Source organism: Argentina silus, assembly GCF_951799395.1.
Source record: "Argentina silus genome assembly, chromosome: 15".
Taxonomy (NCBI): Eukaryota; Metazoa; Chordata; class Actinopteri; order Argentiniformes; family Argentinidae; genus Argentina; species Argentina silus.
The window spans coordinates 16,524,350-16,540,535 of NC_139669.1; the positions used below are offsets into that span (position 1 = coordinate 16,524,350).

The window sequence follows — 16,186 nt, forward strand, 5'->3', positions numbered from 1 at the left end:
CACACACAGGTAATGTTTCTACAGTAGGCTCTCTCTCTCTCTATATATATATATATATATATATATATATATATATATATATAAACATCTATATGAGATCATATAATTGGTACAACAGCAACACATTCGGCAACACATCGTAGACTTTATTGTTCATTTTCATTACAGTTCCTGATTTTCAGAGGCACTCCACATGAGGGTGCATAGCTGGTTGTCTCTCTAAGGCATAAGGCCTTCGTGCATAAACATTATTCTGCCATTTATCACGACAGACAGTGGTATAAAGACCAACACTCTGATTCATCTACCGATATGCAGTAAAAACCGTGGTGAATGCATGTATACAGTATTTTCAACTTCAACGGGATTTAGAAACAGTGCTGCAGCAGAAATGCACCTTGGCACAAAGAGTTTACCCCAACACGTTTATTTGATTTCCTCTTTTTCTTCATCAGGGGTCTACTGTTGTAGTCGGAAGGGCAGTGTGGTTCAGAGAGGTTGCATTGTTGTGCCAGCCAAACACAGATACAACACAAATATCTATGGAGAAATCACTAACCAATCACGTTCAAAAAACCTTCCCACAGTTCAACATGAGGCTGTTGGAAGAACAGACGTATCATAATCACATTATAACGAATAAGCTTCGTCCATGGAGGAAAAAAAAAACAAGAAAATAAACCATCATGCAATACCCAGTTTCAGATCACGGTCATATGGTAGTAGTAAGAGTTCACACAGAAAAGAAACCAACCATCCATATCTGAATATCCATGTACAACTACAGCACAATGTCAATCACAACCCACGTTGTTCCAGCAGTCTCTCCCATTTATCATACAAATATACACTGGGATTGACATAATATTAAAAACACACAGAATCTTCTGGAAGCTGTGTCTCGGTCCATAGGGTGAATTGTGTGTGCCCGGCTTTTTCTCTCTCTCACTCTCTCTCGGGGTGAGGGTTCATGCCAGGGAAGGACCTGCTTATCTACAGGTGCAGTGCAGTCAGTATTCCAGTCTGCAGGGGTGCGTTCAGAGGCAGTACAGTACGTTGGTGTAGTTCATACTAAGTGAGGTAAAGGAGAGAGGTGGAGGTTTCATTGTTGTCGTTGAGACTCAGTAACAGCCGTCTTTCCACGCATCTTCAGGACCGCACGTTTTAGTCATAGACCTGCAAATCAAAAGACAAAATAAGTCTTGATCCATGGCATAGTGGTTGACATGGCAACCACTCAAACTCTCATACCTTACTTTAGTCTTTGGGTGACATTTCTTGTCTGTTAAACAGCACTAAAAATGCAAAGAAATATCTGTCCATAACAATGTCCATAACCACTCACTTTCTGGTGGGCTGTGCAAGTCTGCTCCTGAAGGATGATGCTGCTGCTGCTGCTCCTCCTCCTCCTCCTCCTGCCTGCCCTCGACCAGCCGCCTGCCTCCCTGCCCCAACGGAGGCCCTGCCCGCTGCGTAGGCTCCCCCTGCGGCAGGGCCTGGGGACTGGACCCTGCGGACCCCTCCACAGGGTCCCCCCTGAGGCACTGGCAGGCCCCTGGAGGGCTGGCGGACCCCTGGCATGGAGCCCACAGGGCCCATGGCTTTCACAGGAGTCCTGAGGGAGAGGGGGGATTGGCCATTGCCACGCATCCGACTGGAGGACATACCTGAGGGCAGACCGACACAATGACAGGGTTTCAGGAGGACTGTAGATTTGCTTTATGAATAACTCTGAGTAGAGTGGCATACACACGACATTACTAAGAATAGCACCAGTAGTATGGTCAGGAGTATGTGGCAGCAAAGAGTTGTTGGCTACACTTGTACCAAAGAGTTGTAGGCTACACCTGGGGGGTGTGGGGGTAGATAGACAGGTGTGGAGAAGAAGTAGGTGTGGGGGTGGAGGTGATGGATGATAGTAGGTGGTGTGGGGGCAAGTGAGGGTGGGTTACTCGAAAAGGGTGGAGTGGGGGCAGTGATGGGTTACTTGTGGGGTAGGGAGTAGGGCAGTAGGGTACCTGTGGGGGCAGGTGAGGGACCAGTGGGGGTTACCTGAGGAGGGGGTATGGGGCAGGCGGGACATGCGACTGCCAGAGCTCTGGAGGTTAGCCTCCATGCTGCGGCTGTTTCTGACAGCTTCCAGGGAACGCAGGCTGGTGCGAGGGGCCAGGTTAGGCATGCTGTGCCTCAACTCCTCTGTAACCATACACACACACACACACACACACACACACACACACACACACTATGTTCATGTGTACAGCACTAAATCCGCATAGAACTAGCATTTCATAAGTCTTCTAAAGATGTACAGCAAATCAAGTATAGTACCAGTCAAAAGTTTGGACACACCTTCTCATTCAATGGTTTTTCTTTATTTTTTATTATTTTCTACATTGTAGATTAATATTGAAGACATCAAAACTATGAAGGAACACATATGGAATTATGTAGTAAACAAAACAGTGTCAAACAAACCAGAAAATGTTTTATATTTTAGATTCTTCAAAGTAGCCACCTTTTGCTTTGATGACAGCTTTGCACACTCTTGACAAGTTTGTGTCCAAACGTTTGACTGGTACTGTATATTAACCCATTGAGTCCTGTTTAGAACACCCTTACCAATGACGGCGGCTATTCTGATAATGTATCGATCTAGCTGATGATTATGCACGGACACTTCTGTATACAGCAATAGACCTCCCTTGTGTTACGTATATGGATATGTCTGGTCGGTTCTACCACTGTGCCTACCCTCGCTCTTGGCGAACTTGAGCAGCTCCGGGCTGGGGCCCTGTAGGGAGCGGCGGGGGGCCCGTGCCCGGGGGGCGCCCATGCGGCTGGTGTACTCTGCCGGCCTGTGTGCCGAGGTGGAGGGGGACAGGCAGCGGGGCGAGCCCAGCGGCGAGGGGGAGTAGCGGTGCATGCGCTGGGGCAGCGAGGAGCACTCGTCCTCCTCGTCCTCCAGGCTGTAGGTGTCGAACTCCTGGTCGCTGTAGGTGCCGCCGCCGCCCCGCCGCAGGGACTGCAGGGAGGCCGAGGAGCTGCGGCGGGACACCGAGGCGGAGCTGGAGGCGTAGTCCTGCCGCAGGCCTGGGAGAGGACAGACGGACACGGACACACACACCAATATAAGAGTACCTGTCTGTGGCATGTAAACACACACACAGACACGCGCATGCATGCACGCATGCACACTCACACTCTTTGTTGACTCATTTATCAGCTTCCTATGGCATACAGATTGACTGTAAAGGGGGGGGGGATCTGTAAATACTGGCATCGACACTCCAGAGTCCTTTAGACATTGGACACACACACACACACACACACACACACACACGCCACTCACTCTCCTCCTGCAGACGAGCCATGATCTGGACGTCCGTGAGGTCCTGCAGCTTGTAACCCATGGAGATGGAGTCGTCTGACGTGCTCAGCTCGCTGTCTATGGAGGACTGGGAGCTGAGGGCAGAGTTCATCCCCACGTAGCCTGAAAACACAACACCGCAACCCTGCGTGAGTCACACGGTGCATCCAAACCTAGGCGTGGGAAGGCATTTGCATAGAGACACCGGGACTGTGGTCCATTCTCACTTGAGTCACAGCTAGGGGCGACTCAGCGCTGTGGAAGTGAGAGTAAGAGATTCAGCGGAGGCGTTTGAGTGAACATGCTCCTCCAGGCACCCGGCCCCTCACGTCACCCCTGTGCTGTCCCCTAGTATTAGTCTAGACTGGGTGCTGGAACGCTGAGGACAGCTGGAAGCAGGATGTGTCCCGGCAGGACAGTGTGACACACACACACACACACACACACACACACACACTACACACTTTCATTCAAACTGCAGCAGACTGGCATTTGGTTACATAAAAGGTCTGGTGTTAGAAAGGGACACCAGCAAGCAAAGCATTTACAAAGTCCATGCAAAGACGGTTATTTTTAGTGTTCCCAGCAACACGAGCCTTGTGCTGCAGCTGCTGCCACGTGGAAAGTACCTGAGAAGTGGAAGTTGTGTTTTTCCAGTCTGACAAAGGTGCCATGCATTTGACATCCACACCACTGCAAAGCCAGCTTGTAAATGTCCTACATTTTAGTCCCGATTATCACCGCATAGCATAGAACACCAGTGTCAGTATCCTCATTGTAGCTCAATGCAAATACCAGATAAGACCCAACCTTTGACATATTACGTTGTCGTGTAGAGGTGTAACCCGTTGAAAAAACCTCCGAAAACACCCGACTGTATTTGTTGTAACATTGCAGTACAGTGTCATATCACATGTAAAAAAAAAAAAAAAAAAAAAAAAGTTACTGAATCTGAGTCCCACCAAAACCAGTAACCACCCTCAAAAACACAGCACAGTGAGACGCAGAGGAGGTGGAGAGCGTGGTGTGTTAATGTCATGCCATACCTGAGCTGCCACAGGTTAGTAGGGTTTTGTTAGTTGATTTGTGGTACCCAGGAGAGAGCAGGCCGGAGCCCGAGGAGCCAGCCTCCGCAGAGGACCCGAAGGAGCACTGGCCGGGGCTGCTGTAGATGTTCCTCCATCGCGAGGCTGCAGAGGGGAGGGGAGGGGAGGGGAGGGGAGGGGGGGGGGGGGGGAGAGAGAGAGAGACACACACACACACACAATTAGATATCTGCAGTTCATTTCACATGATGGGTTAGGGGAGTATTGAATCCTAAATTAAGACCTTGCTTTCCATGCTTTGTTTCAGGGTAAAGTGAAAAAAAGACCAGAAGTTATCAGTCTCTTTATTTTGGTAGGTCAGAGGAAAATTCTTAGGTGGGTCACAGCACAAACAACGTTCGGGAACAAAGTCAGGTCCTACAATCACACTTAGAAAAGAGGTAAAATATGTTTATGACAAGAAGCAGGCCATCCCAGAGTATAAATCCTAAACTTTCGCTTGCTTCACTCGGCTTTATCGCTTTGCCATTTTCTTTCTCCAGACTGCTACCTCCTGTCCTGGGCCGGTGGGCAGTTTCGTGGCCTGACAGACAGCCGTGTCATTTGGCCAATAAAGAGGAGAGCTGACCCGGGGCGTGGTAATCCGACCCAGCCCATGACTTCATCTGCCTGGTCATTCAGCCCTGGTGTGAAAGGTTCTGTTGTTCTGCTGCACGCAGGATGTACGAGCCGCAAGCAGGATACATAATGAATGGGTGTGTTGGATCACTCACACACACACGAGAGCTATCTGGGGCATTGTCACCCATACGACACACCCATACACACACACACGCGCAGTCTGCAGCAGCTACAAATGGGGGTAGGAACATTATTTGATAGCACTCTGAACTCAACAATGGCCAACTGTTTGCAGCTTTCTTGTGACATCTACATTAGATCATTTAGATCTATTCCTAGTTGGTTTTTGATATTAGCTTACTAGACAAGGGTGTGTTCTGGACAAGGTATTTTGGTTATGAGGTTAATGTTTGTTTGTTTATTGGGCCAAGTGCCAACCCTGGCTGAGGTAGTGTTATGAAGTCTGTGTTATAAAGTGTTATCATGTTGTTATCTACGATAGGGTAGTTATAGGGAGTGCCTTCATAGCTGTTATGAGGTTATGAGATAATTTGGTAGGGAGGGCAGGGTGTGTGTTATAGGCCGTGGTTGCGTACTCTGGTCCAGGCGGTTGAGGAGGGTCCTACAGGCCACCTCGGTCTCTGGGCTGGGGTGGTCCAGAACCTTCCGACACCACTTCAACGGAGACTCGGGCCTTGGCTCTGCAACCACCTGCTTCTTAGGAGACACATACAACCTGCAAAGAGAAAGAGAGAGAGAATAGAAAGGGGAATTGGAGGGAAAGAGAAAGAGAGAAGAGGAAGGTGAGCATGAGAGGGAGAAAGGGTTGATTTACATTTTGCAAAGCCTGTTCATCAAGAATTGCAGTCAAGCACAGAGCGGAACACCTGATAAGAGCAGCACATTAACCGCTTTCACACGCCTGCCACAAAAACTCTGAGATGTGGGAATGTCTACAGGAGGTATGAATTCCACAATGGCTGAACAGAGCTGTACACTGGCAGAAACTCATTATTCCTTACGCACACTAATCACCCAAAGGTCATCAGCCAACGGTTATCTGACTGGGAACGGGCATAACAGAACTGTCAAACCTGTTGTGAAAAACACGGGCCTACGAAATACACGGGCCTACTTGTGTTTCTTCTGTGAAGTGAGTGATCCAAGAAGACCGTTGAAGCAATATTACCCTATAGAACCATTTCGTTATCCGTGCCCAGGCCAAACAGTCGTGCCCAGCCCAGCCCTGTCCAGACCAAACTAGTCGATCCCATCTCTGCGCTGACTCCTAATGAGGCGGCTACTCGCTCAGCTCAGCCATCAAAGCGTATTAACTTCTACTGCAAGGAGCTCCGAAAATAGGAACACCACAAATATTCTATAAAGACAACGTGCCTTGCTTTCTATGCAACCACCACAGATGACACAATGATGTCATATCAATACCCCAGTCATTTCTGCCTTGCTTGGTATCGAGGCCTCAAGCCGTTGTGTGTGCGCTTTTGAGTCCTGCCCTGAAAAGTGCAAACTGCCAATTTCGTTAGAACATTTGAAGCAGTCACATGAGTGAATGCTTCGAGTCGCACGTACAAAGGCCTATGCAAACTGGTTTTTGAGTAATCAACTTGTGCTCGTCTTCCCATTTGGCAAACACAATGGGAGCCATCTCCCACTGGGAAGAGCAACAATACAGACAGACAGTATCCAGGTCACATATCCGACTGGAGAGCACAGCCACAGTGGCATAGTACGCCTAGTGCTGTGGTTACATGGTCAGGTCTTTTGATTTCATGAGTGTTTTCTTGTTCTTAACGGCTGTAGGCCTATGTAACAGTCATAGCTGTTTGAGGTTGTATAAGAAGTTATTATTGTCCTCGGGTTGAACAGTGAACGCGGTAGGAAAACATGGTGATAGTCATCTCAGAGAGAGAAAGAGAGAGAGAGAGGCCATCTGTATGACAAAGTCATACTCATGCATACAGTGACACTTGTGTCCTCCTTTTGGCTTGCATGCCCTTTAATTGCTCTTTCTTTCCTTGCACAGAGGGGGGTACTACTATTTATTAAAAAAAAAATAAAAAAAAAGAAGAAAAAGAACTCTAATTTTCCCTGGCATTTCTCCCCGTCTTCAAGCCGTAGTTACAAAAGGCCCAGGATCACATGCAATTTAAGTCCACCCAAAGCAGTTTAGCACCCAGCAGCGGCCAGCCTAAAGCAGATTAGGGCCCTGGGGGATTATTAAATGTTGTGGTGATGATAACCACATGGACCACATATGGAATGGCTATTGATGCCAATCTGAGAAAAAGTCGTTGCTGGTTTGGCCGTTAAGCCACAGCTAAGCTGCTAAAGTAGCTACCAGGAAAACAATATGGTACCTGTTTCAGATACAAAATGGAGTAAACACCCGGAGCTTTCCTCCTACACGCAAACAAGAAGATGAATTTCAGGCATACGGAAGACATTAAACCAAGAAGGATTATTTGGAATTAGCAGTCTGCTATTACCAGGCTGCTATTAGCAACCTTTTAGGTAATCAAATCCTATTAGGCTAATTAAATTCCAGCAAATGAGGGGAGCCTCTTTCAAAACACATGGACAAGACTTCCATTAATGTTACAGAGGGTGAATAAGTGGATCATTTGAATGATGCAAATCCAAACTTTCAGGAATTGGTAGAAAGTGAACAGGAAACATCGGTAGTCAGTGAACTTTCACTTTCAAGAAAACATAACCCGTAATTCTCTAAAACTTAAAAAAAAAAACATCAACAACACTGCATTGTTGTTTCAACAGCTTGGTTGGAATGATCCATTTATGGCAGGCTCAGCTCGTCACAGTTTAACAGGGGCACAGAGAGGTTGCTGTGTGTGTAGCCCTATCCTTTTGAACAAGTAAGTAGCAATAAATTAATTAAGTCATGCTTGTAGAGTTACCTATAGTTCCTCAGACTGAGGCCAAGAGCACTACTTACTGGCCTCCTCCCTCTCTAGTATTCACAAGTCAGAGCAGCACTGCTGTGCACAGCACCCTGAGTAAATCACATTGGCTGGCTGCCCTCCCAGAGACCACTGATGCACTAGGCCTCTCCCTCTTCCACTGCCCCCTCTCTCTACCAGTCTCATAGATTCATAGTCAGTGCTCATCACAGAGGCAGCACTCGGCTTACCACAGCCATTTTGGGCAGGAAGGGCTCTGAAAGTGCTGCTACAGCTCTTACTGTACAGCCTTTCTGCCCGATATCCGCTGGCCTTTACTAGGCTACCACAATCAGGAGGCATGCCAGAGCCATGCACCTCCGGTCAAATCCCTCCAAGCAATAACCCACTTTCATGTAAAGGGTAAAAACAGGAACAATCTCAAATGACTCATTTTACTACGGGCCTTATCTTCATGTAAGCACAGCAGGCAGCCTTGAGTATGACATCAGGTTGACCTTTGTATGGTAAACAGATGTCTCCATCGGACGTGTGGCTGCATGCGGCTCAGTCTTTCATCGGCGATGATCTGAGAACACAGGACAGCTGAAAGCAACATGGTGGACGCCTACAGGGAACCGTATTTCACTCCTCTAGTTCGCTCATGACAGTAGAGTTGAAGAAGAAAGCCAATGCAGTCGACTATTGGGATGCACAAGAGAGATACCTACCAACTGTCCTCATCGTCCACCTCTGCACACTCCTCCTCCAGGTCTAGGACGTCCACCTCGTCCAGGGCAGACTGGTCCACCCCCGAGTCGCTCCCTGCCAGCGTTTCTGATTCATAGCTGTCCAGAGAGGGGCTATCTGGGGTCTGGCCGTGCCCCTGGATCTGCCCTGATCCGTTACTGCAAGGAAGGGTCAGAAAACCCCCACACAGCCCCCCATCCTCCTCGTCCTCCTCTTCCTCCAGCCTGTTAGCCACTGGGAGAGGGGACATCTCCTCACTGCTACAGCTGTCCTGTGGAGGGGACAGTTCAAAGTCCCTGTTGCTTAGTTCACCGCTGTCCTCCAACCTGAGGGGAGAGTTGGTCAACCCTTCGCAGGAGAGCCGCTCATTGATGTTGGTGCCAGTTGGGAGGTTGCTGTTGTTGGAGGCTCCTCCAAGGAGAACATTCTTCCCACCCCGGTTACGGAGTGTTTGGTTCTGAACTTCAAGTCTCCTAACCAGCTCCTGTAGCTTACGAACTTCCTCCAGCTCCACCCCTGCTAAGTCCTGCTCCTCCTCCTCCCCGTAGCCCGTCTGAGAAGTATCCATGAGCCCGCTGGAACCACCATTGGCAGCCTGCGGGACCACACTAGGACTGTCTGGAACAACCATGCTCCAACTCTGCTGAAGCCAAAGAGTGAGACAGAGTGAGAATGAGAAGACCAACAAGCTCGCAAGGAACAAACCCGATGCAATGCATTATCATGTGAATTGTTGAACATATTAGCCCTTTAGAAACATAACAAAACACAAAAGCATCGGATTGGCGTTACACGACTTTGATTAAGTATGAACTAAATTCTCGCAAAAACAATGTGTCCTATAATCGTCGCCTAGGATAGCTGCATGCACACACCACATCCCCCCATTCAGCAAATTGATGTTTAAGTACCGCCAAGATGAATGCATCAAGCGAGTCGTGGTTTCTTTTTCACTCGTTGCTCATTCGACTCAATCGTAACCGTCAACACAAATGCATTTGTACAATTTGTCATGCAAGTATGTCATCGATATCGATGCATTTTCAGGGATCTGTTGTTTAGATAGCTAGCTAGCTGACTAGCACCAAAACAAACCTACCCTGCACCGGTGAGCGCCGTGTTGTTGTCCAGAGGTGAATGAATTGGCTGACTAAATTCTAGACTTTGCATGAATCAAACAACTTTTTTCCCCCGTTCTCCAAAAGTAAATACGATGTAGCTCCTTTAATCAAAGGTATAGGATTGTCGCCAGGATAACGGAATAAGCCATGTCCCAAAGGTGCACCGTTAGCCTTTATCTGGCTAGTTAGCAGGCTAACTATATTTGCCTGGGGTTTTGATGGACTTTAGTTTTAGCCCAATCAGACTCCGAAATATTATTAGTCCCGCCTCTACATGGTTCTGGTTCTATGTTATTTGGCGCCACCTGTGGGACGCTATAAATAATATTGCTGCATTTGCAGTCCTCATCTTCTGCACCAGGTGTCCCTATTAACTGCAGCTTCAGTATTCAGACATCACCAGTCATCCTGTCATCCAACTACCCTGTGCACACAAAAAAGAGAGTTAGTAGTGTGAAAAAGTAGTGGTATGTACTGTGGTTTCTGTGTGTATCCCTATCCTTTTGAACATGGCCAAGTAAGTAGTTGAGAGTTACCTGAGGAAAGAGTAGTCGTGTGTACTAAGGTGTGTCACACCTTAATTTCCTTGGTAAGACAGTACCACCATAGTGTTTCCCTTTTACAAGACTGGTTCTAACAGCAAAACCTGTTTATAAGATGCCTTCATACATTCTACCTCAAGAAACTAATGTTGACACAGTAGAAAGGTTGTGGAGAGAGAGAGGGAGAGAGAGAGAGAGAGAGAGAGAGAGAGAGAGAGTGTGTGTGTGTGCCAACAAGCTGGCAGATACACATGATTTGTTATGATACTTTATGCCTCATTCATATCCTATGAAGAATTTCCCCTCTTGACAAGTGGGGCTGCTGGATTCTGTGTAAACATGGGAGGGGATAAGTCTGAGGGGATAAGTCAGTCCTAGTCACCCACACTCATTCTCGAACAAGGAAACACATTGATAATCAACTGAACATCCAGTCTGACTTGTTTTGCATGCATCAATACTACGATACACCAATACAATGGAGCACACATTACTGCCGGACAGGGACGCACAAATAAAAGACAACTGTGTCTTAAACAAAATGAGAGGACCCACAATCCTATTAAATCCAGATTACTATTGAAGTACAACAACAAGGGTATTCAAAGGTGCACACCTGTCCTGCAACAACAAACTGGACCTCAGTAAACCACATGAGAGGGTTTAGGATGTGTCACAGTGTTGCTTTATGGTGATTGGTCGAGAGATACTAGTTGTAGTCTTAGTGTATATAGCTTTCTTATAGCTGTGTAGAGTCATCCTTGACTTCTCTGAATCTGTAACCTCTGTCATGCATTCCGACTGTAGAGAGCAAGTGTAATCATCATGGGACTATAGACAGTGCCAGTGAGAGCATGGCACTCTTTGCAGAGACTGATTCCTTCTCTATGTTTGAGGCTACATAAAACAATAAATATTATCCCATTGAGAATGTGTTGTTTTTTGTTGTGATGGGACCACCCATAGCTGTCATTGAGGAGAAGCATACCTCCTGATTGTTAATCCCTCTCACCCACATATTTGAGGTCCACACTTTAGAGTGATTTGAAGACCTGATATGTCTGTTCCACAAGTGGAAACATGCTATATTCCAGGTGTCTTCAAGCAGGCCAGAGGTTAAAAAATGCCCCTATCCCCACACTTTGGAGTTTTTTGAAGACCTGATATGTCTGCTCCACAAGTGGAAACATGCTACATTCCAGGCATGTTCAGGCCAGAGGTTAAGAAATGCCTCCCCCTGCCCCCTGCACCCCCCCCCCCACACACACACACTTTAGGGTGTTTTGAAAACCTGATACGTCTGCTCCACAAGTGGAAGCATGCTACATTCCAGGCGTGTTCAAGCAGGCCAGAGGGTTAATAAAATTCCTCCCCCCTCCCCCATTTCACACGAAATCCACTGACATCTTCCGCTAAATCAGTGCCTTTAGAGTGTTGCATAACAGAAGTCAAGTTATTTGTCATTAAATTGAGTACAAGTAGACAATGCAACGAAATGCCTGAGGCAGAGCAGCTCTACATCAATCATCATCAACAATAGATTGTAATAAGGATAATAGATCAAATATAACAGTAATAACATTAAATACAGTCACAATAAAATAACTATGCAAAGATGCAATAGATTCATCTGAACATGGCAAGCTCATACAGGACAGATTGTCCATTCAAATCCTGAAGATCTGTGCTCCGTGATAGTAATTTATAGCTGGAATCTTGAATAGTTGATCAACACCTGGAGCCAAACCACACCCCCTCTGTAGCGTGCTAAGGCCTGCTGAAGGGAAATTCACCTCGCAGACTTCTATCATAGAACCATCACATTGAAACACAACCACAACCACAACCACATTCTTTGGCAGAGACTATACAATCCACTAAAGCACTGAGCACTGTGTAAATGATGTAGGTTACTGCCCAATAACTAAAACATGTATCTGCAATTAGTCTGTCCAGCAGTGTCTTATAGTTATCTCCCTCCCTCAGCCTTCACTGTTATGTGGAGCCTTGCATTGCTGTTTAGAGACATCTACTCTGAGAAAGAAATTTTGCAATACCTGTAGCACATGAAGCAATGTAAATATTTATTTTTGATAGTCAGGGCTGACAAGAGCACAGTTGGTATGTGTCTCATACTACACCCAATCCTGTCTTGACTCGACCTGACCAGAGCAGAAAAATGCAACACAAACTCAGAGGGATTACAAACTTAATAGAATGAGTTTGAGTAAAAAGATCAAGATGAAAGAAAACAATGAATCAATCCAATGAAAACAACTCACACGTTCCATTTTAAAACATTAATTTTTATTAAGACAAAAATATCTTCTCACATGTTATTTCATAGAACTTATTCAGAATGGCACCATTTACAGGCATAACATTGGACATCGCTGACAGTAGAACTGTTGATGGTATGCAGTTGACACAAACACAAGCTCAATTCTTTCTTCTAACATTCTGTCACAATATTTATCTTTGTTCATCCCTTTCATGACTGCACGAGAAAGCACAATTCAATAAATCCATTGCAATAATTGTACATGGTTTGACAATCACATCAGACTCTTGCAATCATGCTCCCCTTACCCCACACCACCTGATTAAATGTCATTATGATTTAACATGGTGATACAAAAAGCAGAAGCAGAGATGATGGACAGATTTGAGGAAGAGAGATGACTAGAGGTGAAGAACCATGGTGTTTCATTTGGGAGCCTCTGTAGCTTCAGCTTTCTTCTCCTCTGCGATGTCTGCGAGAGAGAGAGAGAGAGAGGTGATGAATCGTCAATGGCAGAAAATCAAGAGGAACTGTGAGAAGGACAGGGAGCTGTAAGACAATTACTGACAACACTGGATTCCTGGTCCTAAGCTCACTAAAACTGTCTTTTAACTGGCTATAGGGGTTGAGTTACATCGATAAGACTTCCGTCGAAGTAGTGGGCTGGACCAATGTTAATATTTCTATTGCTAATATTTGAATTGATTTACTTATGGAAGTGGCCAGCACCCCCGGACCACCCCAAAATTCAAACCCTGCAGTATAGGATACCTGATACCTCATCTTTATATCCTCTTTTTCTAAAACATGCAACATGCATCTTAAAACAGCAATACATTTAACCGAACAAAACATGAGATATCATTGGTGAATATAAGACAGGGAGGGCGCATTTTACAGGGAGTGAAGCAGCTGGTGTGGCAGATGGTTCCACTCCTGTCTTTGGCTCAGTATTCATCAGTCTGGCAGGACAATAATCAGCTATCAACAACACTATTCGCAGAGTTTCATAACTCCCGAATGAGAATCTGTTGTGTGAAAAGGCAGTCCTGTTTCGTTTCATTTTTTTGGGGGTGTTTGTGTAAAAATATTCCAAGCAGTAGAGGGGACTGGTGGTAAATGTAAGTGTACATGTAAAATGTACTGTGACTGTACTGACTCTGTACAGTAACTGTCCCTCTGTTGTATTGTGAGAATTCTGCCATATGTTTGCAGTAAAATGAGAGATTCGTACTCACTAATATCAGACTTGAAGGGCACACCTGTTGTGTATTGTATGATTTTTCTTCAGACAGATGAATAGGTCTTAAGTGAAACAAGGACGCATTATCTTACGATGGACTATCGGGCTGTCGGGTGTGTACTAGCAAAGTTAATCAGTGTGTGTACTAGCAAAGTTAATCAGTCATTTCTCATTGCGTTGCTGTGTTTGCCGTTTTCTCTTGGTACAATAGAGTGGGAGGCACTTAGCTAGAGCAGACAGAGTGAGGTACAGGGTGTGGCAACAGTGGGGGCGGGGGAGGAGGTATACTGTAGTATATACATGGCCAAGAGTTTTTCCTGACTAAGTGACCTAACCGTTGAAAGCTCCTCGTATGAGACACGTACCCTCCTTGGTGGGCAGGTGGTTCTTCTCTTTTGTGCTGGTCTTCCTTAGACGACACTTGTCAAAACACTCCACATCGCTCTTGACTGGGTTGTTATCGTCCATTTTGGATGATTTCTGAGAGTGGGAAGAGAGAGAGAGAGAGAGAGAGAGAGAGAGAGAGAGAGAAAGAGAGAGAGAGAGAGAGAGGTGATGAGTCAATGGCCGAAAATCAAGAGCCCCTGTAAGAAGGACATGGAGATGTAAGATAATTACTGACACCACTGGATTCCTGGGCCTACGCCAAAAGAGAAAGAGAAAAGGGCTTGTCAAGGTGCAATCTACAGAGCATGTCTGTGCAGGTAAAATCCACCATTCACCCCCACCTCACCTGCACACTGACACTGTAATCCATACAGTATTCTTGTATGTAACTGTCACTTGAAACATACACTCCCACAACACTTTACAGTTATAAATCCAACAAAGAAAAACAAAAAGCTAAAAAGCTGACGCCAAGACTTAAGTATGTGATGCTTTGTTTGGTATGTACCCCCTCCATTGGGTGTGGGCCTAATTTCACAGATGTGGTCTGAAACCAAAGGTGTCAGTAAAATAACCTGCAGAGCCTACACTGCAATTCTGTTCTACCTGTCAACACACCACCGGAAGACCAACTACAGTTTTTACTGTTCTTTCTGTTTACACACTTCACAAGTCTACCACCTCAGTGCATCATTGGTTCGAGCAAATATTGAATTATCCCTTCCACAAATAAGGAATTCATTAGGCCAGCTGTCTTTTCTCACAGTCGTATAAGTGCCCATGTAAATCGCACACTAACTTGGTGTAAGTAAATGATTACACACCAACTTGGTGCAATGCCAACACACGTATTTGCATGTCACCATATCTGCAATCTACTGATCTCATCAACCAGATGAACAGCTTGCCGTGCCAGGTTCACCGTCGACGTAGTAATGGTACTTTATCATAAAAGCCCACACTGCAGAGCAGACCAACCCACGTCCATACGCAGAAACCATGAGCACTGCGCTCATCTCCGCAAATGCATAGCACAAAAAGGTGCGACAAAAGGGAAAAATGTATTGGTCATAGTTTGGAGGCCTGTTCAAGACAGTCGTCAGGGTGGACAATAAAGTCAACTATAATGAAATACGGGAAAAGTTAAATAGTCTTGTCTAGTACGCAGGAATGCAGTTCAAGATACCACTGCATAATGCGTGCAATGCAGAGCTGTCAACACAGCAGAAATGGTCGGCTAGATAATGCCATAATTAAATAATATTTACCAATATTGAAATAGACAATACAAGGCTATTTGTTATGGTCCACCAGATGAAACATAAAATGCCCGAATAACATTTATTATCAGTGATCATAAAGAGTCAATAGCCTATTTAGAATAACACATGGTACATTTCAAAATGATGTAGACTATATAAGGGATACTGTAAATAGCTAATTTATAGAGCAATATTTACCTGATGCGGGGGTGTGCGATGAAAATGTCTTTACAGGTGAAGGAAGTCTGTATAATCTGTGCGGCGCAACCGGTTTAAATAGAGGAAACACGCCCTTCTCCACTCCAACATGGACACCAATCCGCTCTCTGCTATTGGTCCAATCCCTCCAGAATAAGAACACCATTGGACAGGCTAAACCCGAGACTTCCTTCCAATATTTATATCACACTTTCATATCTATCCACCCAGTGTTGCCTACGCCATCAAATGTGATATCAGTGCACTAACATACACAAACGTCAAACATAATCAGGAGACTTTTAGATGTCATATTATTCGCTCTCTCTGTTTGAATCAGTTGACATGACAGATGCTTAAAAGTATTGTTTCTGTGCTGTGAAGGCCGTGGGCGTTTAGTGCACTCATGAAATGTGACAATTCTCTAACGTCACAACAGCGCCATCT

At 45.7% G+C, this 16,186-nt stretch overlaps 1 protein-coding gene and 1 long non-coding RNA gene across 3 annotated transcripts; both read right to left on the reverse strand.

Moving 5' to 3' along the window:
- Positions 1–132: 132 nt before the first annotated feature.
- LOC310816206 (SLAIN motif-containing protein-like) lies at positions 133–10,399 on the reverse strand. 2 transcript variants are annotated; one of them, XM_083686259.1, is made up of 9 exons: positions 9,805–10,399; positions 8,687–9,345; positions 5,634–5,773; positions 4,417–4,560; positions 3,353–3,493; positions 2,755–3,093; positions 2,053–2,196; positions 1,346–1,667; positions 133–1,176 (listed from the first exon to the last, which is right to left on the reverse strand). In XM_083686259.1, exons 2-9 carry the CDS (start codon positions 9,334–9,336, stop codon positions 1,122–1,124), a joined length of 1,935 nt encoding a protein of 644 aa, XP_083542385.1. In that variant the 5' UTR covers positions 9,337–9,345; positions 9,805–10,399; the 3' UTR covers positions 133–1,121. The 2 variants fall into 2 exon arrangements, with proteins under 2 accessions (XP_083542385.1, XP_083542386.1); XM_083686260.1 differs by having other exon boundaries at positions 8,687–9,348.
- Positions 10,400–12,653: 2,254 nt separating this feature from the next.
- LOC310815942 lies at positions 12,654–15,879 on the reverse strand. The gene is made up of 3 exons (XR_014554636.1): positions 15,740–15,879; positions 14,258–14,372; positions 12,654–13,121 (listed from the first exon to the last, which is right to left on the reverse strand). It is a non-coding gene; the product is annotated as an uncharacterized lncRNA (long non-coding RNA).
- Between the last annotated feature and the right edge of the window lie 307 nt (positions 15,880–16,186).

What these genes read in the sequence shown, in the direction of transcription:
- LOC310816206 (XM_083686259.1), bottom strand. Translation starts at nt 9,336, where the DNA reads ATGGTTGTTCCAGACAGTCCTAGTGTGGTCCCGCAGGCTGCCAATGGT. An exon ending in CCTCAACCGCCTGGACCAGA is followed by an intron (nt 4,561 to 5,633) that starts GTACGCAACCAC and finishes TCCCCTCTGCAG; the next exon opens with CCTCGCGATGGAGGAACATC. An exon ending in CAAGTTCGCCAAGAGCGAGG is followed by an intron (nt 2,197 to 2,754) that starts GTAGGCACAGTG and finishes GTATGGTTACAG; the next exon opens with AGGAGTTGAGGCACAGCATG.